This window comes from Triturus cristatus, chromosome 6, assembly GCF_964204655.1.
Source record: "Triturus cristatus chromosome 6, aTriCri1.1, whole genome shotgun sequence".
Taxonomy (NCBI): Eukaryota; Metazoa; Chordata; class Amphibia; order Caudata; family Salamandridae; genus Triturus; species Triturus cristatus.
In genome coordinates, this window is record NC_140589.1 from 4,032,561 (window position 1) to 4,060,558 (window position 27,998).

General features: G+C 45.3%; 1 protein-coding gene across 1 annotated transcript; it reads left to right on the plus strand.

Annotated features, from left to right (window-relative positions):
• Position 1: 1 nt before the first annotated feature.
• Positions 2-27,998, plus strand: LOC146813619 (hatching enzyme 1.2-like). Its single transcript, XM_085610098.1, has 9 exons — positions 2-100; positions 8,983-9,046; positions 9,165-9,251; positions 15,426-15,578; positions 17,171-17,288; positions 18,163-18,341; positions 19,534-19,615; positions 22,134-22,255; positions 27,497-27,998. The coding sequence occupies exons 1-9, from the start codon at positions 17-19 to the stop codon at positions 27,526-27,528; spliced, it is 921 nt and encodes a 306-aa protein (XP_085466224.1). The 5' UTR covers positions 2-16; the 3' UTR covers positions 27,529-27,998.

The following is a 27,998-nucleotide window of genomic DNA, read 5'->3' on the forward strand; positions in this document are numbered from 1 at the left end:
CAGACCTCAAGGCGCCATGAAGCTGCTACTCCTGTGCGCTGCCCTCGCCCTGATGCCCACCACGCCCCTCGGAGGCCCGCTGCCAGCTCGCGCCAGGATGGTGAGGGGGTTTTACTTGGATGGAATGATAATAGCTGTTTTTTAAGTATATGTAGTGCCTCACGTTAAACTTCCGCCGTTTTTAAGCGCTCTAATTAACTACTTAACCGATGTGTCGTCCTAGCATGGATTTAGGGGTTTCATGTGTGCTTCAGTGTCTTCTTTGGTAGGTTTAGATCGCTTCAAAGGGAACTGGCACAGGGCGAGAATTAAAGTCAAAGCATTACCCTCCGACACCAAAAAGGCGAGGGAAAGAGAGCGCCATCTATGGGCCGAAAGCTAAACGTGTAACAAGAAAACTGGCAATCAATCCGGCTTCCCTCCTTAAGCAAGTTCTGTGATCCTAGGCAAATATTTTATTTGGCCTTACCTTACTGTTCTTCGTTATCGAATCCAAGAGCGCGTTCAATAAAGTTCAGGATGAGAGCTGTACAGAACCCTCTTGTGTTTGCTGTATTGGACTATCCGGTGGCTCCATCTTTACTTTTATTCATTTTTAATTTACGGATTTTCATATAGCGCGCACTTGACCCGGAGGTATCGGGTATCAGAGCGCTTTACAAAGCACCAGAGGCGTTACATGACGACACATGAGGAGCTAGAACCGAGGCCACATGGAGGGTACACAACAAATAACTTTAGTGACGCAATGGCTTTGTCGTGTGGGCGGGACAGATGGGTGAACATGTTTTTAAGTTCACTTTTAAAAACTATCACTTTTATTAAATGCCTCAATGCAGTGATACAGTCTGGGGCAATATTATAGAAAGTGCCCTAGGGCTGCAACAGGCATGTGTGCTTGTTTTGTGTGCCCCGGGGCACTTTGGTATTACAGAATGGCCGCAGACGCCTACAGATAGCGCTGGCGTACATGTAGCGCCTGCTCTATCTCAAGAGGGTGCTCCCATGCAAGTGGGGAAGGGCCATATTATCAAGGAACCTGGGCTTCTACGGGAATTCTCAAGGGCATATTATCTAACCCATTATCGCCGCTTTAGTGGCAGTTTCCTGCTGCTAAAGCGGCAATAATTTTCTCTCTGTTCCTTGATAATATGGCCCGGAATCGCTTTGGCTCTGCGCCCACTCTGTATTATGGAGATCGACGCAGAGGCAAATGTGGCATTAGGAGACCCACTTTCAGTGCGCCACAAAAAGGTGAGGCACTTTCAGTGCGCCTCCTCAAGGCAGTCCTCGAGAGGAGAGAAGGGGGGTCCCATTGAACCCCTCAGACATCCCCTTGCAGGTGGGTGAAGTTACTCACGGCATTCACCTGCAAAGGAGCTCTCTTCCCTCCTGAAAGTGCAGGTGGGTTCCCTCCTACCCATGTCTGTTGTGAAGCTCACTTATGAACTTTCCTCAAGGTTTGCACTATGAGAAACTGCCAAAAATAAAATGTGGTCAACCGCACTCAAATCTCATCCTCCATAAATTAAGGGCAAAATATTACTCTGTAATGTGAGGAAGAGGTATCCATAGAGTGTCTGAATTGCACAGTGTGAAACTGAAAATTTGGGATCAATCCCAGCTTCTCTCTTTGACCAAATTGTGTGATCCTGGGCAGATACTTTATTTTGCAGAACCTCATTTTTCTTCATTATTACAAAAGAGACCAACTTCAAATATGTGACTACAGCATGCAGGCTAAACAAGAGCCTCTTGTGTTTGATTTAATATTCTGTAATGTTGCTTCTTATAAAATAAGGATCTGGGCCACATGTAGGATGCGTGTGACAGCTGTCTTGCTTCTTTGTTCACTAATAGCAGGGCGGGGACAGGAATGTTTCTCAGTTCATGTTTAAAAACTTTCACTTTAAAGAAATGATGTCTCAATGCAGAGACTTACTTTGCTGTGATAAGCTGAAATGCTTCCACGCGTTAAAGAAATACACTTTTATGAATGTTGAAGACACATACCATATTTTGACCTGGTTTGGTTCATGATTTACATGACAGCTATTTTCAAGACTGGCTCTTAGAACCAGAGCAGACCTCCAGCTTAGCTCTCGTGCACCTCTTTGCTTGTTTCAGGATGATTTAGGATGATTTACATGCCAAATATTCTCATTGGTTGGCTCGTGGACTGGCCACACTCTAGGCTTGGCTTTGGTTTGGCACCCTGTTCATTTGTTGGCTTGCACCCCTCTAGCTGCTCGATCATTCCATGCATGCAAGATGGTGGAGACTCTCCACAATTTGAACCTCAAGCCAGGAAAAGATGTTGCTCGGCACACCTTCAAAAGAGATTGACAGGTGTGGCCTGACGCATCCTTAGTCACTTACAGGGCCTCAAGCTTGAGCGAGCTGGGCCAGGGTGCTTAGATTCAGAGGAATGCACATGGAGCTGACTTCGCAAAGAGCCTTTTATCAATAATTCTATTATTCAAATTCTTCTGGTGCTTGTTAATTGTTTAGGTCGAAGCCTACCAGTTTGCTAAAGAACTCTTGGGGACATTCAGAAAGCTGACCTAGGAATGATTTCCGCTTGTTTCTTACCATTGGGTTTGTGGTCTGCAACTCACATTTTCTGTCTGTCTGTTTGCTGGCTTAATTTGCTTTCGCCTGTCTAGCTTGAGTTCGTCCCTCCTGTTGCAAAAACCTCGTTTACTGTATTCTCCCATGAACTCGATTTCTGTAAACAGGACTTTAAATCTTGTTCCTATATTGTTGCGTTTGCTGTGCATTCAAAGACAGAGGTCAAATAACAAACACTCTCTTCTGAGGGAGCTTGGTGTTTACTTTCCACTATCTGACTTCAAAGTGAGAGAATGTATGTGGCGATCATGCCGAGTATCCGTGCAAGAGGGAAGGGTGTAGGATATTTTTTTCAAGCATATAAAAAAAATTAACTGTGCTGATGTTTCAGAATATATTAGAATTAGTACAAATGAAGCACATTTTGTTTGTAATTCTGAAGTGTGGTAGAAACAAATGTTTGAATACAATCAAAACACATCAATACACTTGGTCATGACATTTGCACACATTATCATTTGCGTGCAGTAAAACCGTATTTCTGTGCTAATGTAATGGTCATTTCGATTGAAAATGTGTTCTCTGTAATGAAAATGCACATAATGCCATTACACTCCACTCCATGCCCTGCCACTCTTTGCCACACCACTCCATTCTTCGCCACTCGACTCCACTTCATGACATGCCACTTCACTCTATGGTCATCCACTCTCAGACACTCTATGACACGCCACACCACTCGACACCTAACCACTCCAGTCTACCCCACATCACTCCAATCTACCACACTCCCTCACTCCAATCTACCCCTATCCACTCCACTCCAATCTACCCCAGTCCAACCCATTTCACACCAATCTGCCTCACGCTAATTCAAACTGTACTGCAACCTATCCAACTCCTCCCTACTCTAATCTACCCACTCTACTCCAATCTGCCCAACTCCAATCTACCATAATCCTTCCCACTCCAATCCACCCATTCTATCCCACTCCGCTATCCCCAATTCACCATACTCCATTCTACTCTACCCAGTCTACCACACTCAAATTCAATACAATCTACCATATGCCACTCAAAGCTACCCCACTCCAGTCCAATCTAAACCACTCCACCCCAACCCAACCCACTCCACCACATTCCAATCTACCCTGCCCCACTCCGCCCCAAATTACCCTACTCCAATCTACCCCATCCCATCCAACCCCTCCAATCTACCCCAATCCAATCTACCACAATCTACTCCATTCCAATCTGCCCCACCCTATCCCAGTCTACTCCATCCCAACCCAATCTACCCCACCTCAACCTAATCTACACCACACCACTCTATCCAACTCCACTCCAATCTACTCCACTCAAAACTACCCCAACTCAACTTTACTCCACTCTAATCTACCCTACTCAACTATAATCTACCTCTCTCCAATCTATTCTTTTCCACTACTAGCTACCCCACTCCTATCTCACGTCCATCTACCCACTCCGCTGCAGTCTACCCAAATTCCCTCCAATGTACCATACCATAATCCACCCACTCTACTCCACTCCACTACACTCTACTCCTCTCTAATCTACCCCACTCCACTCTAATCTACTCCTTCTATCTACAATGCTCCACTCCTATTTGCCCCACTCCACTTCAATCCACCCCACTCCACTTTGCCACATTCTATGGCACTCCACTCCAATTTACCTCAATATATCCCACTTCACTCTACCCCAGTTTACACCACTCCAATCCAATCTACCCAATATCACCCCAACCTACCCCAATTCAATCTACCCCACTTCCCCACTCCAATCTACCCCATTCTACTCCTGTTCACACGACTGCACTCTACCCCAGTCTTGCCTATCATGTCCATGGACTGGGACAACATAGTGTTACACAGAGATAGAAAACCTTTTACATATTAACATGAACTTTTGTGTTCTAAGAAGGCATTCTCCCTGATAGACTTTAAATATTGTTTACATCGAAAAACTCTATTTAGGAACCCCTTTGATGCCCCGCATGTTATCATGAATTGTTGTATTCAAATGAAGCAATCTTCTGAGCGGGTGATTTGCCTGTAAACCTTAAAGCTTTTTGCATCTGTAACTTATTTTATCAAGTAATACTATATGGTGCGGCGATGTTTACTTAGCATTGATGCACCTTATTTAGGCATTCCACTAATTAGACACCATTGTTACAGTTTTAATTAACTGAAATAATAAAGAAGCCATTCACTACTACACTCTACCTCCACTCCACCCCACGTCAACCTACCCCACACCACTCCAATCTACCCCACTCTACCCCAGTCTACCCCACTTCAACCTATTCCACCTGTCCCACTCTACTCCACACCACTCCAATCTACCTTGCTCCCCCAATTTACCCCACTCCACTCTACCCCAGTCTACCCCACTCCAAACTACCCCAATCAACCCATACGCCATTCCATGTAAGCCTACTATAACCCACCCAATCTACCCCACTCCAATCTACCCCACTCCACTCCAGTCTACCCACTCCACTCCAGTCTACCCACTCCAACCTACCCCACCCCACTCCAATCTACCCCACTCCACTCCAGTCTACCCACTCCACTCCTCTCTACCCCAGTCTACCCCCTCCAAACTATCCCAATCTACCCATACTCCATTCCTTGTGAGCCTACTATAAGTTATCCAATCTACCTCACTCCAATCTACCCCACTCCACTCCAATCTACCCCACTCCACTCCAATCTACCCCCACTCTACCCCAGTCTACCCCACTTCAACCTATTCCACCCATCCCACTCTACTCCACACCACTCCAATCTACCCTGCTCCCCTAATTTAACCCACTCCACTCTACCCATACTCCATTCCATGTGAGCCTACTATAACCCACACAATCTACCCCACTTCAATCTACCGCACTCCACCCCAGTCTACCCACTCCACTCCAATCTACCCCAATCCACCCCACTCAACTCTTGCCCTATCTACCCCACTCCAATCTACCCCCAAATATTCTATTCCACTCTACCTCAGTCTCCCCAACCTACCCCATTTCAATCTACCCACTCCACACTAGGCAAATCTACCTAATCTACCCTATTCCATTCTACCCCAATTTACCCCACTCCAATCTACCCCACTCCACTCAAATCTACTGCACTCCAATCCAGTCTACCCACTCCACTCCAATCTACCCCAATCCACCCCACTCAACTCTTGTCCAATCTACCCCACTCCAATCTACCCCCATATATTCTATTCCACTCTACCTCAGTCTCCCCCAACCTACTCCATTTCATTCTACCCGACTCCACACTAGGCCAATCTACCTAATCTACCCTATTCCACTCTACCCCAATTTACCCCACTCCAATCTACACCTTCCACCACACTCCACGTCACTGTTGGCCATGTTGAACAGCAGCCACAGTGGTGGAAATATTTGCTAAAACACATTGCCAAAGCCAATAGCTCTGGCATAGGAGAGAGCCATTGGCTTTGCCAGTGCTTGCTTTGTCCTCGCCCTCTTATCAGTTCCTTACTCTTACTGGTTCCCTTTCCTTCCACCGCCCTACCACCCTCTCCTTGCCCCTCGGCCCCAATTGTGTACAGGCGAAAAGGAGCTGGGGTACAACATAGATGGTTCACGCCAGGGAGAGGAGGGGTCGCTGAGTGTTCACTGGCTGGTCTCCGCTGGGAGGCAGTCAGCTTGATCTGATTTAGGAACACAGAGAGACCGCACCCATTGATGTTGCCAGCCTTAAAAAGAGGCGAATGGAACAAAGAAATGTAAAGCTGTCTGGGGGCGTGCAATACCATGGTGAGTATGTCCACTGGCGCTTGTCTTTAGGAAGCTTGAGCCGCAGGTCCTGAAGCGTCAGAATGAGGCTGTGCTGTCATTGGGATTGCTCAGGAACCCCAGTGGCATCACTAACCTTCATGATAGTCGACAGGCCACCAATTCTCCCACACGTTTAATTCTTGTAATTATCAGCTGCCGATAAAACTCTGGAGCTGAGGCACTTCTATATATGGAGGCCAGTGTGACTAGTAAACATTGTGGTGAAAGTGTGGATGCAACACACTGTTTGTTGGCCAGTGCTGTAATGGTGGGCACCATGGCTTCAGCCATTGACCAGTAAGAAGAAGGACTGCTACATGTGTGAGTGTTTGTGTGGTAAGTGGTGAGCTGTGGGTCTCTGGAGTGTGACAAAGATGTCAATGGTCATAACTTTCACTGAAGCCCCTGTGTATGGGAGCTGAGACAGTCACTAAGCATTGGGAGTGGATTTATTTTGAGACTTATTCACAAACTGCATTTTATTGTACTTTTAGTGGTACTACTAAACTTTTATCTCGACAAAATAAGTGGGGTTTAGGGAGGAGTAAGAACAAGTAATGGGAGGGTATTGAGGGATATGAGAGGGATGTAAACTCACTCACAAAAAGAGTAAACACATTGCTATTTATAAACTGCCTTCTAAAGTTACTACAGCCAAAAAGGACCCAAAACAGTAGTAACTATGCTCCAGTTCAGCGCTGGATAAGTCCAGCACCACCACACATGGCCAACCACTGGACCTGCAATCGCCTAACATCAAAATCAATGAAAGTAAAGATGAGAATCGTGTGGATTGGAACATATTGGATTTGGTGCTACCACTGAAAAACACTTTTGTTGCTAAGTTTCTATGATGAAAGGGGTCAAAGAAATAGTACATAGACGTTCTTGTAAATGGACTGGGCAGCCGACTGAATGGGGGTGCGGTGCTACTGTACTCGGATGAGTAAGTTTCCTAGTTTCTTATGGTTTAATGTTGGTTGATAACTAAACCTGCAATTAGAAATATTTGCTAGTTGTGTAAGGCAAGATGAGATATTTCCCCCGTTCTGTAATCTCCTGTGTATGTTCGAAGACATATACTTGGATCAAAGCAACAGACTTATAATGCATGGGACTTATTATTGTTGCAGTGTAAAAACGCTATTAACATTTAATGAGAACAAAAATGAAGGTAGGGATTGAAAATAAAGGCCTGTAGGAAATAATGTTAAATGAACTTAAATGATTTAAACTATTTAATAATATATATGAATGCAATTTAAAATTAAAAGAATCTCCAAAAAGAAAACATATTTAACAATTTATTTATCAGTGTTATTAGTTTTATTACTTTTAAATAATTCAATACATTACATTTATTAATTATTAGTACAAAATACAAAAATATATGTGTTTAACTTTAGATGGGGATTTTATCAATTTAAACTTAAGATAAACTTAAGATAAATAATTTCTATTTAATGTAATATATTTAAATGAATTAATTATTTAGTTCAAAATTAAGTTAATAGTACTTTAGCATCTTTTATTTTGTTCTACATTTAAAATAAATATAACACATTAATTGGCATTATTGTTTAACATTACAAATATTTTAACAATGTTTTCAAGTCTTCTTAAGTGTTTCTACTTTTCCCTATACCTTACCATCTAGAGATGCCTGCCCCTGGGGAGAGACCTCTCTTTGGTAAAGTATCGGGGAAATGTAATGTCAATTCTCCACAAACGCGTCTGAGTGCTAGGGCGCAGATGTGGAAGCAAGTGACGCAAATCTATTTCGGACTTTCAGTTCCTTTGCTGGCTTGTTTACAACTTTCCATGCGGTTACTTATCAATATTTCTTACTATCAGAAGCTGGGGTTTCCTACCACATGACGAATGCGCTCAACATTTTACAACAAGCATTTCCAAGGGATTTCATGTGAAAGTGCCCGATGCCTCCATGTTGGCTGAATGCTTGCAGCACCTTTCAACGCACGAAACTGCGTAAACATTATGGTTCCACTGAAGCCACAGTAAGCCTTTCAATGTTCCCGACAAGTGCAACATCTTCCTCTTCCAAGAAGTACTTTTCCAAACTCCTCTCTGGGCTCTGATTAAGGCTTTGGTGTCCCTTTTCCTATCATCTGTCTCTAGCCGGCTAGTGATGGGAAGCCCAGTTGGTGCCTGTATGTGCCTTGTTATATAAAGGGAAACAACGGTTCCTGTGGACTCATAACAAATTATTCAAGCAATATATTTTGCACAATCGCAATAAAAAGAGGGTAGAATAATGTCAGAGGGCAAGGAACCACCAACACATTTGTACAATTATGACTGTGCAAATTATATTGCTTGAATCATTTTTTATGAGTCCACAGGAACCGTTGCTTCCCTTTATATAACCATTACCCTGGTTCCGTTAGTGTGTAGGGTTCCCCTGTCCTTACGCTTTTGTATGTGCCTTGTTAGCACACTCATTCCCAGAGCTTTGTCATTTGATGTTGACGGCTACCTTATCAACTGGTTAATGGTTTTAAGGTCGATGCTACCGAGGTATGGTATTTTACAGATATGTTTATTTTCCCCAGGCACAGAGTTGGCCGCTTGGCAAAGGATGGCATGGGGCTTCGTGGGAGAAGAAACACCGCCTGGGTAATTATTCAATGCCACATGTATGCTTGAGGGAGAGACTATTGTCACTTTATGTTCTCATGTCAAAGTCACAGGATCCAATGTCTCAATTTCAAATACCATTGATTTGTTGTCGTAGGATGGTATGATGCGCAGAGGGAGTACGGATCTGGGGAGGAAGACCCCGAACCTTCAACTCAAATCCTGAAAGTTAATGAAGCTTCTGGTGAGTCCTGCTAATGGATGGCTGAGAGCGAGGGTGATGGCTGGGAGCAATGCCTAGAGGTCACAGAAGATGATCTGCAAGGTGCCATGATGACTGCTAAGGGTAGTACTTGACTTGAGCTAGTAGGTACTAGTGGTCGGCACCAGCACTTGTTGGTCCTGACCTGGTTACATGGACTATTTCAGGATGTCTGTGGTAATCCACATATGTTGCTGCATGGTATAGTAACATAGTGGAGACTGCAGGTCGTCCGTGGGCTCTTTATGAGATAACTAGGTAACACTTCTAGCAGTAGATGCAAAAGTAGAAGGTCAATAAAGCCCCACCTGGAACAGTGGAGAGGTACACACCTTACTTATCACAGATCGCCACCGCTAAGCCAGCGGTCCAGGCCACACTACATCTTGGCAAGGGGACAGTGTAGAGGATGACTATTTTCACACAAACATGGATGCAAAGAGGCTCTTGTAAGCATCCACAGGCCGAGTAACGGAGACACCACAATGCACCTGCTGGAGGATGTGCTGATCCTCCAGACTCCAAGAAACAACAACCAGAGGTCCGCAGCTGCTGTCTTGGTCTCGGTGAGGACTGGCCATCCGAGGCATTGATGTCTCATGCTATATAAGTGAAAGTGCTTGATGTGGAAGTCACTAATGTCACACAATTATTCGCACAGAGACCATCTATGCATGCTAACCTGTTGGCCAAGTGTTGTAGCACATGGGCATGGCAGCCCATGACTACGTTCCTCAGTCTTGGTTTGGATTTGCAGCTCCATTGGGGTGGGACTTGTCATGTGCAAATAGAGGTGCACATGTGCACACACTGTTATTTTCTTGGCATACCACAGCACTGGGCTGCCTCCTTTCAATCTCCAGCCTTCGCAGTGGCCCACAAACATTTCAATGGTTGCCCAGTGTCTGCTAACACCAACATGAATCCATCTCACCGACAGCCTGTGGGTGCTGCCTACCCTGGATACCTGTCAGCCGGGACTCTGCCCGCTCAACTGTTGGCTCCGAGTATGGACCATGTACACATACAGAGCTGCTGAAATATACAGAGCAGAAGTGGGCTGCAACTGGCGTGCACCAGTGAGTCAGGGAAGCGACAAAGCTTCCTACAGGTTAGCTACCTTTCCAGACCATTAAACATATCTTTCTGTCCCTCTTGAAGACCCTGATATAAGTTCAAGTGCCTCAAAAGGTTTTGCTTAAAGGTTCTTTTTGGGCTGTAAAAGCAGAAAATAACTGGTCCATGGGACCCATTCCACAGCGGTGGCTGTACGGTGGACTGACATGGTATGGGGATCTATGGACTCCAGCACCAGGGATCACAGCTTCTGACATTCACATAAATATGAAGCCCCTCATTGATGTCTCGCTGATTCAAAGGCAGCCATACAACTGGGATAGAAGCAGGGGGGCTGAGCCAAGCTGAGGCCAAGACAAGCCCTCCTTTGAAGTGCTGCACCCTGGAAAAACTGGAACTCATGAAGAGGTGCACACTTTCACAGTCAACTCAACTGCACGGATACAGTGGGACCTGAGGGAGGGATAATAACTATTTTGCATGAGAATCTGAGCTGATGCTTTGTGCTTCTGGCTGCTGAGCACACAAACTATGGGCCAGGACCACACAGCAAGTATCCGCGAGCACCGCTAAAATATATGTCTCTTTGGCTTAACAGACGCAAAGAGAAAGATCGAGCAGTTGGTGCATGGGTGCTTCCATAATGTCTGGAACAAGATCTCTGGCTAGGAAGGGGCTAGTAGTTCAGATAGTCCTGCTTTCCTTTGTTCACCTCCACCTCATGCATAGTAACTTGTTTTGTTTGGATGGACATTGCTTATATTACAGCAAACACCGGCCAAACATCCAGTTACAAAGGGGTTCTGTCTTTTACTGTGTTCTCAGATTTTAGCACACACCACAACCACATCCTTGAGTAATTCTTGGACTGCTCGGTCTCACTATCCTGAGAGGCAACTGCTAAAGAGAAGGACTCTGTAATTGAGTAAGAGGGGAACGAGGGGGGGGCTAAGGCCACCAGCGGCAAATGACTCAAGTTGTCACAGAGCCCAGGAACCTCTGATTTCCAAGGTGAAACCTGAACCAGAGCTCAAATCACAAAATAAAAACTCATAACACCAAACAGCACTTAATTTGAGCCGGTGGTTTCTGGTGCACCAGCACTTGATCATCAACACTGGTGCTTTTCATGAGCACCAGTTAAGGACACATTAATTTACGGGGAGATTAAGTGATTTGCCAGAAATAACAGGATGTTAAGCCAACGCCAGACTCAAACCTGGTTCCCCAGCTCCGAGGTCTGCGGCTCTAGCTGTTGCGCCACATCCTCCCTACTTTCATAGTCCGCAGTTGGTTCTGTTTGAGGTGGTGCTAACAGCAGAAATGGGCGGGTGGAAGCTGCCTCCTGACGAGAGCCACAACACCTATTTTATTATACAAACTAACCAGTGGCACCAAGGTTCCTGAAATGCTGTGGTGTGCTTCTGTTCTTCTGTGGTAAAGAGACAGGCCTGAGAGAGGTAAGCAGCTAAGAACCTCACTGATGGAAAAGTTAAAGCTTTAAGCTGGAGTCAGAAAGGCAAAAACCTTATGACGAACGTGAAGCAGGGGAGCCAAGGTGGAAAAGATCGTTAGGTTTTTAAGGATGCGGAGGAATGAGAAATGAGTAACATTTTCATGTTTCTTGCATAACACTGTAGCCAACCCCTTGCAACTTGCACAAGTGATAATTACACTATACTCAACAATTCTGGGTTCAAACTACTTAAGGCAGGAGCCTTCACTACACATTCTTTGATACCATCACACTCTTTTTGACACTCCGCATTCCATTCAAATTTACTTTTGTTTTTCAACAGTTGATGAATGCTAAAAACCTTACTTGCCAAATTCTACTCATACTTTGCATAGTATTCTACTAGTTCCAGAACAGACCTCACCTCATCCATCTTTATTGTTGCAGGGGCTCCCTGTTAGTCTCAACTAGTGCAGGTTTAGAGGTTACGCCCTTGCCACTCAACACATTAACTAAGTATGTTACTGATTCAACGGCAAATCTGCATTTAGAATAGTCTACAGTCAAACCTCTTTCACCCAAGAGTTTGAGTACTTTTTCTGTCACTCCATTATGTTCCTCTTTGCTTTTTCCATATGTTAAAATATAGTCTTAGAAACATTTGGTGTTTGACATTTGGCATCCCTTACCAGAACTAGCATTTCCGAAGTTTTAGATAATGGAAATCTGTCAATAGGGATGTTATTGTTCAAATTGCAAATGTCTACACACAAACAGATTTTTCTATTGCTGTGCCTTGCTACTACGATAGGAGAAGGCCATTCCAATGCTTCCACTGCCTCTATAACGCCAGCCTCCACCAACCTTTGCACTTCTTTTTCAACCTCCTCCCTAAGGAGAATTGGAATTTTTCTTGCTTTATGTTCTCTTGACAAAAATCTTGTTTTGATATCATCGGATGTTTGAAAACTGTCAAATCCCAATCCTTCAGCTGAACACATCTGGAAAGTTTTTCAGTACATTATTTCCTCCAACCTCTCCTTCATCAACAATCATTACTGTTAGGCTTAAGTGGTATGTGTAGGTTGCCTTGATCATAACATCCTGAAACGGAGGGTCCATTCTTTGCCACATATTAATTGCATGTGGTTTTCCGATTTTTGAACCTAAAAATGAGAGATCTATACCCTAGTAAGTTATTCCTTCACCAGAATACCCTTTCAGCTTTATGTCTGGCTTTTCTAATTTAGGGCCTAGTTTTGTTACAAACTTATTGTTCCACATCTCTTCCTTTATGATTGTATAGGGAGATCCTGAGTCTGCCTAGATTTGTATCTTAACACCCCCTAAGGACTTTGTACAAATAGCTTTTGAAAAAAATAGAAATTTATATTCAAAACGAAAGACCCCAAACCATCATTGACATTACTTATCTGTGCTGAAGTTGTCTATTCTTCCTCGCCTGAACTCCTTTGTTCTACACATTTCACTTAGTTGTTCTTTTTCCTTTTGCATACTTTCAAGAAGTGCCCCATTATTCCACATGTCGAGCACTTTTTCTTTAATGGAAGACATGCCTTATTCTCTGCTAAATGTGAGCTGCAGTCACAACTATAACACTTAAGACCTTCTCTAATCTTCTCTGCAGTCTTAGATTCATTCTTTATAAGAAATGTTGTATATTTATCATTATCCGTGCTCCCCACTTTGCCAACCGCCTCCACCTGAGTATCATTTAAGTCATATTAATGGCCCTTACACTTCTTCTTGATAATTCTGCCTTCTTGACTATAGCTAAAATGTCCTTTAAGTCTGCATACCTATTTACCTCTCTTGAATTGTGGGATCTCTAACATGCATTACAACTCGGTCCCTCACTAATTCCTCTTGTATAGGTCTAAACCTGCAATCTAGTACTAATCTTTTGAGACCCGTCACATATTCATAAATTGGTGTTTTAAGTCCCTGTTTCCTCTGAAAGAGTTTCCGTCAAACTGTATCACTAAAGAAACAAAGGGAGAGGGAGCAGTATAGACCCGTTCGCCTTCCCAACAGTTAAAAAATTTGCAACAACAATAGGAGTCTTCTACCTATATCTTTTATGTCTTTTCCATAACCTTATTTTGTTGCTGTTCAAAGGGTCATTGATTTGGAAAACACAAGGGGGTCGATCACGATGGAGGTCCGACCCCAATCGCCGGTTTCAATTTCGACCGGCTGATTATGTATCAGACGGTCGGAATTATAACCGGCCAGTCATTCCAGATTGATTCCGACGGGCTCAAGAAGCCGGTCAGCCAGTCGGAACCAGCTCGTAATCCCAAAGTGCTGCCCTTTCTGCCTTTGGGATTACCATGCACGGTTTCTGGAATGGTTTCCATGCTGGCCTGTCCAACATGGAAACCATGTCGGAAAGCGTGTTTGGGGCCCTCAGCAGGGTGCCCTTGTGTGTGCAGCCTCTGGTTGGGGACCTGCCCCCCGTCGATACCTGCATCTCGTGGAAGACACCTTGAGGTGCCTGCCACAGGGTGCCAGGATGAACAGCACCTCCCATTTCCCTATGGAAGCATGTATTGTGGCCGGTTTATGGCTGTAATGCACGCAACCATACGGAAATGTAGGAGTGCAACTAAACAGTGTTCGGACGCATCCTAATTAGGCGGTTGGGACCACTGACCTGAGTTCTGTCAGTCCCAGCACCGAGACGGTGTCGGGGGGTATTTGTAATTAGCCCATAGAGTTTATAAACAAACCCTCACTCATCTACCTAGTAGGGGACATGCTTCATCATTGGGTTCCCACCCTGGTGGCCAAGTGCTTCCAGGGTGTGCTGCGACGCCTGATTACAGCAGAGCTGGTTTATATGATGGAGTGATATTGGGGCTGTGCCATCGTGAGGTGAAAATAAAATTAACTTGCGACTCCTATCCACAAATTGTGATTTATTTTCAGGACTCTCTGGTAATATTAAAAAATCTTGGGGGATAGTTGTGGGATATTTAAATTGCTCCCGCTTATTTTCAGATTGGCTTTCTTCAGGACCAAAGAATATGATAAACTCTGGGTGTTGTGCAGTCAATACTTACAGAACCCCCACTGTTTGTGAGGACAGTACTTGTTGTATCCAGTCTTAATTAGAGGTAGCTGGTTCCACCTTGGGATACTGTGAGGAGGTGGACCCTGTAGTTAAAACTTTCCTCAAGGTGCCTCAACAGCATGCAAACCTACTGCATCCTTGACAGTCCCGTAACTTTTAGTACACATGCGAGTTTAGCATATTCTTAGATAAGTGGGAGCAATTTAAATGTCCCACAACTATCAGCCATGATTGAGTGATGGTTCTTTTATAAACACCTTATATTTTCCAAATCATTTATACCACTACACACATTAGGTGCAGAATATCGATCAAAGCTGCTTATAGCTTATCAAAAACATTCGCATCACCTCCCTCACCTGTTTCCATGAAGCTGCTTGTACTCTGTGGCTATAGTGGTGAGGGTGCAAGCATTAGCTGCAAAGGAGTTCATAACAAGCATGAAGCCTGTCAGCTTTTGCAGTAGATGGCTGAAATATTCAGAATATCACCTCAGTTGCTTTTCTCCTGTCTTCATTTTTCTCAGGTAAATCTCCCTTTGGATGGCCACCCCTTGTATTTGGTGACATCGCAGTGGACCCCCTGGGAAACGCAAACCGATGTGCCTCCGACCGGTGCCGCTGGCCCAGTGCTGCTAACGGGCAGGTGCTAGTGCCCTTTGAGATCTCCCCCACCTACTGTAAGTAATAAGTCACAAACCTTTATGGATTTTAAGTTGTTCCTACAGTTTGGATGTTATTCATGAAAAACCTGGTCTCATTACTTGCATGCAGTCACATAAAAATAAAACAATGATTAACTTTTCAGACTAACTCATGTCCTGTGACATAGTAATTATTATTATTAAAGTATTTATAAAGCGCATTCTCACCCCTGAGGGATATCCCAGCGCTAGACCTCATACTTGCTTAGTTCTAACCTTCTCCAAATCCACCCCTTCTGGATTTCTTGATTCGTGCACAGTATATCAAATCATCAATAGCAGAGCAGGGATCCCGAGTCGGCTTATAAAATTTAATTCTGGCACATTGGATTGCAGGACCTTTGTCATAAAGTGCTCTGTGCGCGTGGCAAACTAGCTTAAAAATGAATCTCTTATGGACTGGAAGCCAGCGAAGAGAATTGAGAGAGGCCACAGTGGAACTCCTGCTCGGCTTGTTACAAATCAGTCTTGCCGCTGCATTCTGAATAGACAAGACGTGTGAACAAATAATCCGGCATGCCCATATATAGCTTGTTACCGTAGTCTAGCCTGCTAATAATCAAAGCTTGGATGCTGTTCCTTCACCATGTCACTGAGATCCACCAAATAATGTGTGAAGAGTGCGCAGATGTCCAAACCAGCTCCTGCACACTGTATTTACCTGCTCCTGCATTGAAAGAGAATCATCACTTAAAAACCCAGATTCTTCGCCACCCTTTTAGACCTTGGTGTGGGACCTAACAACAAAGGCCACCAAGAATCATTCCATACCATACCTTGCAGACCCCACCAAACACCAAGATTTCTATTTTGTCTGCATAACGTTTTAAACAATGTGCCCGCAACCACCCTGCTGCTTCGGAGAGGCAGCCACCTAAATTCCCTCGAGTCTCAGAGTACTTGTCGTCAATAGAAATAATCAGCTGAGTATCATCAGCATACATAAAGATCTCAAGGCCTAATGCCTAGACAATCCAAGGTGACAAATAGATGTTAAACAAGGGCGGACTCAGAGAGGATCCCCGAGGAACTCCACATTGCAGTCCTGAGGGTTTGATGTAAAACGGGGGCAGCCGTACCGAACGAGATCTTTACTTATAAACAAGCGAAACTACCGCATGGTAGAGGAACGCAGACCAATTCCATGCAGCGTCGGAAGCAAAAGGCGATGAGACTCTGTGTTGAAAGCCGCAGACAGATCTGAAAGGATCAGGGCTGCTAATCTGCCCTGATCCACGAAAGACCTAATACTGTCCAACACCTCCAGTGTCAATGATGTGGACATTTCTGTGATCACATGGGCATGAACTATCAAATCAGAGATCCATAACCACCATTGCTGCAGGCCATACACACTGTGGCTATTACAGAGATAGATTGGATGTTTAGCCTGCTCTGTGGCCAGGAGTCAGATATGGTTAACATAAGTGGAGCTTCAATGCCAACAGTTTCATTGAGTTTGTCATAAATAATGTAGACTCCACTGTAGGTGTGGCTGTTCTTGCAATAATCTTGTGGAATCACAACTAGTGTTTTGACTTGTTTCTCTGATTCTTTGTTCCTGTCAGCCCCAAATGAGCGAGCTGTGATAATGGGCGCCGTACAATCGTTTGCAGCACGTACCTGTATTTCGTTCATTCCTCGAACAAACGAAGGCGACTATCTCTTCATCGAACCACAGAATGGGTCAGTATGTGTGCTTCATGGGGCATTTTCGAGGGCAGTGTTTGATGGGTACTTCTCGACAGCCCATATGATGGAACAGTGTCTGAAAGGGCATTTTTGGCATAGTGCCAGAAGAGAATTATTATGACAGGTTGTGTGATTGCTGCTGATGGCAGTGTCTAAAGGCTGATTCTCAGGTGAGTGCATCTGTATATGTGACTGATGCTGTTTGACATCAGCACGTCTGAGAATACGTCACTATTGCAGAAATGAAGAATATATAGTAACTGTAAAGCAATCGTTGTAATCCCTAAAAAGATAAGGACAAAGTACAAAGTTGTCAGTGCTGCATAAGCGTGGCGTGGCTTTACTGGATGAATCAGATAAACTCATATTTGGGCGAACACAACTTGAGGTTAAATGATAATCGAATTGTGGACCCTGCGGGCTTGAGATACTAAAGGGATTGAACTCTCAACTAATCCCAGCAGGGCTGGACTGGCCATCGCAGGCACCGGACATTCCCCCAGTGGGCCGGAGGGCTGGGGGACAGTTTTGCATTGATTCACAGGCCAGTCAGTGAAGGTCTCACTTTGCACTGTTAGTAATAGGCGTATGGGGGGTTATCAATAAGGAACGATGGGCTTTGTATATTAGGAGTGGCAACATAAAGAAACTTATTCCGTAACGAGGATCACTAAAGCGCCATTAGAAAGTAAGGAAAGGGATGTGCTATTTACGTAGGGTTTCATTATTGATGTGGTGAGAACCTGTACTGCCCCTTGCTCCATTTCCTGAAGGGCAGTGAGGCCTACAGGTAGCCGGCTGAGAATCTAGTATTGAAGAGCAGCCAGTGTACGAGTGCTCATCACAGTGCGTCCTTCCACCTCTGCAGGTGCTGGTCCTTCATTGGACGGATCGGAGGTCGTCAGGTGGTGTCCATACAGAGGAACGGATGTGTCTTCACCGGCACGGTGCAGCACGAGCTCCTCCATGCCCTGGGCTTCCACCATGAACAGAACCGCAGCGACCGCGATGACTTTGTCACCATCCTCCTCCAGAATGTGATGCCAGGTAAGTCTGGAAGGTGCGAGGTAACTAACCTGGGTTAAGATTTGATCTATTCAATGCCCTATAGATCTCATAGAATATATATTGATTTTATTTACCTGGGTTTGTTGAACCACTGTATTCTGCAAATCACCTTTTTTGGGATGCTATGAGGGCGAGGGTATATGGGGAAGGCAAGGCTTATGCAGTCTTATGGTGAAGTCATTAGCTGGAGGCAATGCCAAGCCTTTCACTGGGAGTTCACCTTTATATTGGATAGATAAATATAAAAGGTACAAATGGAACAGCCACGAGGACACATAAAGGAACCGGTGTTGCTGGACCAGTGAGCTCAGTCCTGTTACAAAGAAAGAAACATAAGCAGAAGCTGCAGCATAATGGTGAAGGTGTAAACCACGTTTTACAACAGTACACGATTGACGATATCACCAAAGTACGTAGATTGTCATTTTTCGACCTTTTCACCCTATAACCCGTTTTAGTATTGTTTTATTTTTCTTGAGCCGAATCTTGGGGGCAGGGCCAGGGTGGAGTGGGGGGGGGGGGCACTGCCTTCACTGTGCATGTGGGTTTGGCCGGCCGTCCCAGCTGCATTACCGGGTTGGAGAGATCACGCACAAGCTCCGAGTCTGTCTGGGAGCGCAAATCATCGGCACTAAGGCCAATCGTAAGGCCGCTCTCATGCAAGAGAGCAGCTTCAGCATTGGCCGCAGGCCAGTCTGGGAGCCTGTGCCTGCCTGCAGTGGAGAGGAGAGCGGCAGATTATTCGCGATCCTGTATGGTGGCAGGTGACTTTAAAAAAAAGGTTATTTGTCTATGTCGTCCCCCCATCCACCCCTCTGACCCCTTCCCCGCCCTGTCCCACCTCTATTCCCAAACACAAGCCGCTCCTGAAGATGATAAAGATGGCAGCCATAATGCAAACAGAGCCCTTGTTCTCTCTGTCTCTCCTATGTTCTTCCACATTAAGGGGACCAAGGGAACTCCAAGTGGCACAGGACCTTCCGTTGTCTTGAGAACGAGAGGCCTCCTCCTCCAGCTTTCCGTGTCTCATTCCTTACTATATGCAGTGTGGAAGCACACGTCTGATTAGTACCTTAGGGTACTGTTTGCCATGATATTACTGGACCTGAGACTTGAGCAACTCATATTTTAATAACATGAACAGTGATTGCTTGTAATTATTTTCTCTTAGGCATGGAGCTAAATTTCCGAAAGGTGAACACCAATAATCTTGGCACTCGTTATGACTATGCTTCAATTATGCACTACTCAAGGTACGTTTTGTGAAACAAAATTCGCGATGCCATTGCTTAACGGAGAATATCTGTTTTTGCATCATTAAATACTACCTAAATGAGTTATCAGATCTTGGGAATCTTGGGCCCAATTCACAGAACAAACTTAAGACAAAATCCTAAACTTAGTACCATTTTGGTATTCACAGAATGCACTTACTACTTCTGGTATTCACAGAATGAACGCACTACTTTTGCGATTCACAGAATAAACGTACTACTTTTGCTATTCACAGAATGGATTTAAGACTACTAACTTTACGTCCGTACTCGGGCCGGAAATTCCGGCCTGGAGGCGGAGCTTCCGTCCCGGAGGCGGAGCTTCCGGGCCGGAGGCGGGGCTTCCGGGCCGGAGGTGGAGCTTCCGGGCCGGAGGTGGAGCTTCCGGCCCGGAGGTGGGGATTCCGGCCAGTGGCGGAGATTTAAAATCTCCACCTCTGGGCCGGAAGCTCCGCCTCCGGCCCGGAAGCCCCGCCTCCGGCCCGGAAGCCCCGCCTCCGGGCCGAAAGCTCCGCCTCCGGGCCGGAATTTCCGGCCCGAGTGCGGACGTAAAGTTAGTAGTCTTAAATCCATTCTGTGAATAGCAAAAGTAGTAAGTTTATTCTGTGAATCGCAAAAGTAGTAAGTTCATTCTGTGAATACCAGAAGTAGTAAGTGCATTCTGTGAATACCAAAATGGTACTAAGTTTAGGATTTTGTCTTAAGTTTGTTCTGTGAATCGGGCCCCTTGTGTTGGATATGGCATCAGGGGCCGCATTAAACATGCAGTGCATCTTCCTTCATTGCGCTGGGCGCACCTTTTAAAACGTTTGCCTAGCACAATGAAGGAAAATGCACTGTATTATGATTAATGCAGTGCACCCAGGTCAGCCGCGAACTCGCGATGCCCTGGGGGCAGCGCATTCAAGTGAAGAACCAAACGTCTGCTTTGAAGCCGCTCCGTGATTTCCAGTGCAGGCAGCACCCACCTGTACTTTTAAAGGGGATATCTAGGGGTTCATAGGACCTCCTTTGCTCCTCCAGAGAGCTGCTCTTAAGGGGCACAATGACAGTGTGACACCTTTTAGGTGGTGCACTGTCAGTGTGCCTCCTGACAGCTTCTTTGCCTCTGTGCCCACGTTTGTAATTCAGCACAGGCACAGAGGCAAATGGATTCTTTTATTTGCATGGGGCACGCCCTCATGCAAATGAGGGAACGCCCCCTGAAGATAGCGTTGGCGCTTTATGCGCGCCAACAAGCGACAGCGCTATTGGTATTACAGAAGGGGCTGCACAAGCATCTACAGCCCCTTCTGTAATACCAAAGTGCCCCAGGGCATGCACAGCGGGCGCAAACGTCCGTTGCACCCACGGAGCACTTTGTGTAATATGGCCCCTGATAGCTACTCTCATTATCACTTGCATATGCCTTCACCGACTCACCTACACCGATACACCTATTTTTCAGTCATTCTAAAATTTCTAGACGGCACAGATAACGGATGGTTATGAGATGTAAAGCAAGCTTGTTAAATATCACCATCGGGTTTTACGAAAAGGGGGCTTGGGGTATCTGCCCAAGAAGCCACTTTGGCGGTGGTGCAAGTGCTATACCAAGCGCGTATAAGGGTAAATAGTGAACGAATGGGAACAGTATCGTATCATTCCACATCCCCAGTGTAGCCTACAGGCTCCTGGGGACAAGAAAGAACTCTGAAAACATTCCTCTTAAAATTCCTCAGTACTAAGAACACTGAGAAATAGATCTTTTATCTCAGGGCTAAAAACTCAGGGGCCGATTCACAGAACTAACTTAAGACAAATTCCTAAACTTACTACTTTTGGTATTCACAGAAGTTAGGATTTTGTCTTAAACTTGTCTTAAAACAAACTTAAGACAGACTTAAGACAGACTTAAGAAAAACTTAAGACAGACTTAAGACAGACTTAAGACAGACTTAAGACAGACTTAAGACAAACATAAGACAAAATCCTAACTTAAGTCTGTCTTAAGTCTGTCTTAAGTCTGTCTTAAGTTTGTCTTAAGTCTGTCTTAAGTCTGTCTTAAGATTGTCTTAAGTTTGTCTTAAGTCTGTATTAAGTTTGTCTTAAGTCTGTCTTAAGTTTGTCTTAAGTCTGTCTTAAGTCTGTCTTAAGTCTTTCTTAAGTTTGTCTTAAGACAAAATTAAGACAAAATCCTAGGGCTCGATTCACAGAACTAACTTAAGACAAAATCCTAAACTTACTACCATTTTGGTATTCACAGAAGGCACTTACTAATTCTGGTATTCACAGAAGGCACTTACTGATTTCGGTATTCACAGAAGTTAGGAGTCCTAACTTTAGGACTCCTAAATGCCTTCTGTGAATACCGAAAGTCTTAAAGTTAGGATTTTTTTCAGTTTAGGAGTAGTAAAGTTAGGACTCCTAACTTTAGGACTCCTAAATGCCTCTATGCTGACACGGCACAATAGTAGGAGATTGCCTTGCATCTGCTCATACTTGTGTTTCATTACAGGACCGCCTTCTCACGCAATGGGAGTCCCACCATTATGCCCAAGCCCGATCCTAATACTCCTATTGGGCAATCTCGACAGTTCACCGAAACCGACATCGCAAAGATCAACATGTTGTATTGTTGTAAGTAAACAAGTGCGTCATGAGTGGTCCTCTTCATGTAGCTTATGTTGCTTTGTAATTGATGGGATGGTGTGGAGACCACTGGAGGCACCCAGGGAGCGCGCTTCTTTATACCTCAGTATTATAATATCAGTGCACCCAGCATTATCATTTGGGGCTAATAATATACGTTATGCTATCTTGGATTTTTTCTATAGAGAAGTGTCCACATTTCCAAGACCTTTCAGCGCTGTAATAACTCAATGCTGAGCCTTCTTGAAAACTATACTTTTCTTCCCTCTGCGTCCATGAATCCGCGGGGCATGTTCACAAGTGAGTGGTGAAGCGCGGTGTTAAGCAAAAATTGCTAACGCCACGATCCGTCAATCTAAAATGCAGCGATGCGCCGTACTTACAATGGTACGGCACATTGCTGCATTTTCCTGAGTGCTGGCGCCAAACTCAGCTGCCTATCGCCAACGCGGGCATCCTTGCACCATAGTGCAAGGATGCCTGCGTTGAGGGAATGATTGCTTATGTGCAGGAAGCTGACCCTTCCTGCACATAAACAATCACTAATATCTGGCTGGACTTGGCCAGAGATAGATTAGTACCACTGAAGAAAGTCAAAACAAAGAGGCCTCACGATGCCCAAAGCTGGTTTTCGGCAGATCTGAAGGCAAAGAAACTAGCCTTGAGAAAGCAGAACGCAAATGGCAACATGACTATAGTCCTAATCAAAAGGCTGTTTTTGTGTCTTTTTTAAGAGACTACAAAACAACTATCCTTCAAAATAAGGCAGAATACTTTTCTGCGAAAATATTAAGTTCCACCAATAAAGCGAAGGACATCTTTTCTATAGTGGATGAACTTTCCAAATTAGACCGAGTCATTGCTAACCTGTTCCATCACAATCTTTATGTGACTCGCTCAATACCTTCTTCATTGAGAAAATTAATACCATCAAAGCCAGCATCCCCAAATCTACTACACCCCCGGCTCCCCACCTCTTTTTCATGAACACAGTGCTTTTAGATCATATTCCACTTATTACTAGAGATGCCTTCCTAGCCCTACTCAACAAAGTTGGATCTGGCTCCCCGACGGATAGCTGTCCTCCCTATATCCTTCGGGAAAAATGTTTGCGCTGTCCTGATCCTCCTCTATTGCTTCTCAACAACTCTCTTGATCAAGAGACTGTCCCCAATCTCTTTAAGACGGCGGAAGTTGTCCCCATCCTCAAGAAACCCGGCCTTGATCCACTAACACCCGGTAGTTGCCACCCCATATGCTTGCTATTCCATCTAAGTAAGGTCTTAGAAGCTCATGTCGCCACTTGTTTTAGTTCTTTTGTAGAAAAGACTCACTTCCTGGACTCTCGCAATGGAGGCTTTAGACCTGAACACTCCACGGAGTCCGTTATCTTGGCAGTTATGGATGAATTGAGAAGGGGGGCCGACCAGGGCACTACCCAAGCCCTGATGCTTCTCGATCTGTCAGCTGCCTTCGACACGGTCGATCACCATCTCTGATCGACCGTGTCGGTCACGCGGGGATCCAGGGTCTGTATTTGAAATGGACTACTTCCTTTCTTAGCAATCGCTCCCAATCAGTACGCCTGGCCAGCTTTAGGGCGGAGCAAAGAAAATTGACGTGTGGGGTCCCGCAGAGCTCTTCCCTCTCACCCTTAGTTTTCAATCTGTATGTTCTCCCCTTTGTTTTGGCCCTGCGTAAAAGAGAGGTCGTAGTCTTTAATTACGCTGATGACCGTCAGCTGGTATTTAACATCGACAATTCTGCATCATCTGTGTCCAGCTTCCAATCTACTATGAATTTCATCAGGTATTGGATGAATACCAATCAACTTAAGTGAAACCTAGACAAACGGAGCTGATCCTTACTGGTGGGCGGGCTAACCCCTGGAATTCCAACTTTTGGCCACCACCACTAGGTAGTCCCCCCCTCCCAGCCAGCTCAGTAAAAAGTCTGGGCAGCATTATCAGCCATGATTTAACCATGAAGGCTCAGTGGTCTCTGCGTGTTTCTTCCATCTCCGCAGAATTCGGAAAATCAGTAGATTCCTTTCCACCGCAGCTCTGACCCAAGTGGTTCTTGCCCTGGTTATTTCGCGTATTGACTACGCAAACTCCCTGTATACTGGCATACTGGCCTACCAGTTACAAAGGTTGCAAATGGTCCAGAATCAGGCCGCTAGGTTCATCTTCGGTCAGCCTAAACATCGGCATGGGAGTCCATTGTTGAAAAGCCTTCATTGGCTTCCTTTACTCCAACGCTGTCTGTTTAAGTTGGGCTGTGCCATGTACAAAGCCCTTTTAGGACGCGGGCCCGTTTTCATCGCCTCCCATATACAGCGGTACATTCCCTCTCGCGACCTACGTTCTTCAAACAAAAACTTGCTGGTCTCCCATACTTTTAAACGCAAAAAACATGGAGGTCTTAGATACACGATGTTGGCCCCCCAGTTCTGGAACTCCCTTCCCCCAAATCTGTGCACCGCCGAATCCTACACCAAGTTCAGGAAATGACTTAAAACCTGGCTATTCACCCAGGCGTACAACTGAAAACCCACTCTCTATATTGCAACTGCTGCCGTCCTCCCTCAGCGCCAAGAAACCATTTGGTGAATGTGAGCTCTACAAAATTCCTTTAACATAACATTTACCATAACTAATGGTAGTTTGTAACTCCTATGTGTGCGGCATTGTGAAGCACACATAGAAGTTGCAAATTGTCATTTCTTTAATGATTGTTTATGTGCGGAAAGGGACACCTTCCTGCACATAAACAACCATCCATGGCAATTTGCTGCTTCTATGTGTGCTGCACAATGCAGCACACATTGACACAGCAAAAATGAGGAGAAATTAAACATTTCTCCTCATTTCTCCATCTTAACACCCGGTTTTCCTTGGCCTAAATTTTGGAGCTGTCCCATATTTACGCCACCCTTGTAAATCGGGGGCAGCATTAAGCCTGGGCGAAGCACTACGCTACGCTCGCGTAGTTTGCGAAGTTCGCGCTACTTCGCACTACGCGAACTGCACGTAGCACAGTGCGAACACGCGTAGCGTAGTGTTGCGTAGTGCTGCGGTCATTTTTTGCTTGCTCGCGGTCCTCAACGTCAAGTTGGCGACCGCGAGCAAGCAAAATGACATCCCGGCGAGACTTTTTCCTTGTTCGCGATCAGCAACATCAAGTTGGCGATCGCGAGCATGGAAAATAAACCTCCCGGCGAGATTCCCAACGCGAGGAGGTCAGGTTTCTCATTGCGAGGGGTCGCGTATGCTCGCGACCGCTCGCGATGAGAAACTACCAGTTCGCACTGTGCAAGATGCCATTTTCAATGATTGCACAGTGCCGGTTGCTTGTCCGCACTGTGCAATCATTGAAAACAACATCTTGCACAGTGCGAACATGTTACTACGCAGTTCGCGAAGTGCTACGCGTAGCTTGCGTAGTGCGAACTTCACTTTGCGTAGCTTCGCGAAGTGCTACTTCGCGAACTAAGCCCACCCCTAGGTGTTGCGTCGGTACGCCCACCGCAACACCCATTACTCGCCCCTTTCACAATAAATGTAGCATGAAAGGGGGCCTTATTACAAGGCGACGTGAAGTCACATTAAGTGGCTTAACCCTGCTTTGTAAATATGGCGAAGGGATTATCCCCACAGGAACGTCGCAAAAAGTGACATTCCTGTGGCGATAAGCCCCTATTAAAGCCATTAAATGTTCTCGTTAAAGTATAGAAAACCTTCCTCCTGCCTGTCTAGTCCATAGCTATGTATATTATGAAGTACACTGTACAGCTCTTTTCTGCAGGTTTTGTTATCTCCCTCAACACTTTAACATTCCTTCTGCTTCCCACAAGGTCTTGTCATATTGTTTACCTCCTTTGAGTTCATCCTTCATTCAATCTTAAAAATACTCAAAAGTATGGAAATCTTGCTCTGCTGCTGGCTGTGATGTGACTGGTCATTGCGTGGGGGTGTGCACTGTTACTTATAGTGCTATAACTGTTCTGTGTGAGAGCAAGGGAAGCTGGCACTGTTGCCTGTGCTCTCACTCTTGTCTGTCTAGCAGAAGCTTGCACAAATGCTGCTTGTACTGAGGCTGTTCTGTGTGAGCGCAAGGGAAGCTGGCACTTTTGCCTGTGCTCTCACTCTTGTCTAGCAGAAGCTTGCACAAATGCTGCTTGTACTGTGGCTGTTCTGTGTGAGCGCAAGGGAAGCTGGCACTGTTGCCTGTGCTCTCACTCTTGTCTGTCTAGCAGAAGCTTGCACAAATGCTGCTTGTACTGTGGCTGTTCTGTGTGAGCGCAAGGGGAGCTGGCACTGTTGCCTGTGCTCTCACTCTTGTCTGTCTAGCAGAAGCTTGCACAAATGCTGCTTGTACTGAGGCTGTTCTGTGTGAGAGCAAGGGAAGCTGGCGCTGTTGCCTGTGCTCTCACTCTTGTGTCCGTCTAACAGAAGCTTGCACAAATGCTGCTTGTACTGAGGCTGTTCTGTGTGAGTGCAAGGGAAGCTGGCACTGTTGCCTGTGCTCTCACTCTTGTCTGTCTAGCAGAAGCTTGCACAAATGCTGCTTGTACTGTGGCTGTTCTGTGTGAGTGTAAGGGAAGCTGGCACTGTTGCCTGTGCTCTCACTCTTGTCTGTCTAAAATAATCTTGCACAGCTGCTGCTTGTACTGTGACTGTTCTGTGTGAGCGCAAGGGAAGCTGGCACTTTTGCCTGTGCTCTCACTCTTGTCTGTCTAGCAGAAGCTTGCACAAATGCTGCTTGTACTGTGACTGTTTTGTGTGAGCGCAAGGGAAGCTGGCACTGTTGCCTGTGCTCTCACTCTTGTGTCCGTCTAACAGAAGCTTGCACAAATGCTGGTTGTTCTGTGTCTGTGATGGATGCTTGGATAGCTGCTGCGCATACTTTACCTCCTCTCCGCTTGTGCAGTTCTCCTGGATGTAGCATACCTCTCCTCTGTGCAAAGGGAGCGTGCACTGCTGCTGCTTGTGCTATTACTGTGCAGTGGGCAGGAGGAAGGCATGTACTGTCAATGCACCTGTTGTACTTGTTCAGTCTGTGCAAGGGAAATCTGCAGTGCCGGTGCTGTACTATACTATCTATGTGTATGAAGGAAGCTTGCCCTGCTGCTGCCCACGCTGTGACTTGAAGCTTGGCAAAATCTCACTATACAAAAGAATGCAAGTGGTAAAACCTATTCATCCGCCTTGTTCTTCCCTCTTGCAGCGAGAGAGACGCCTTTGAGAACTCTACTCTAAAGCCTGCAGGTGTATGAAGATGAAAAGTGCTTCGAAGAACTGAACTGCGCCTCTGCTGACATGCTGTGTTTGTTGTTCGAACATACTCAACATTTCTAAATAATAAACCTATGTGGACATCTGCTTTCGGGCCCTTGGAAAGCTTGTTTGTGTCTACTGCCCAGTGATTTAGGCATGTTGTACCTATCAATGCTTGCACAACTTAGTTTAGTTTCACGTCAGTGGCGGATTTAAAAGGGGTCAAAGATCCACACCCTCTCCCGCAAATCCCGAACTTATATCTTGTTTCTGGTGTCTCCCGGTGCACCGCTGCCGGTGGGTTGTCGTGAAGTGAAAATTCACACAAACATAAAATGCATGTAAGATTAAAATGCAAGCAATCAGCTTGCAAAAGTGGACCCAGTCCTTAGCTTTTGACTTACATTTTGAGGATGAAGTACTTGCGCATTAAAGTAAATGTTGTGCAATTC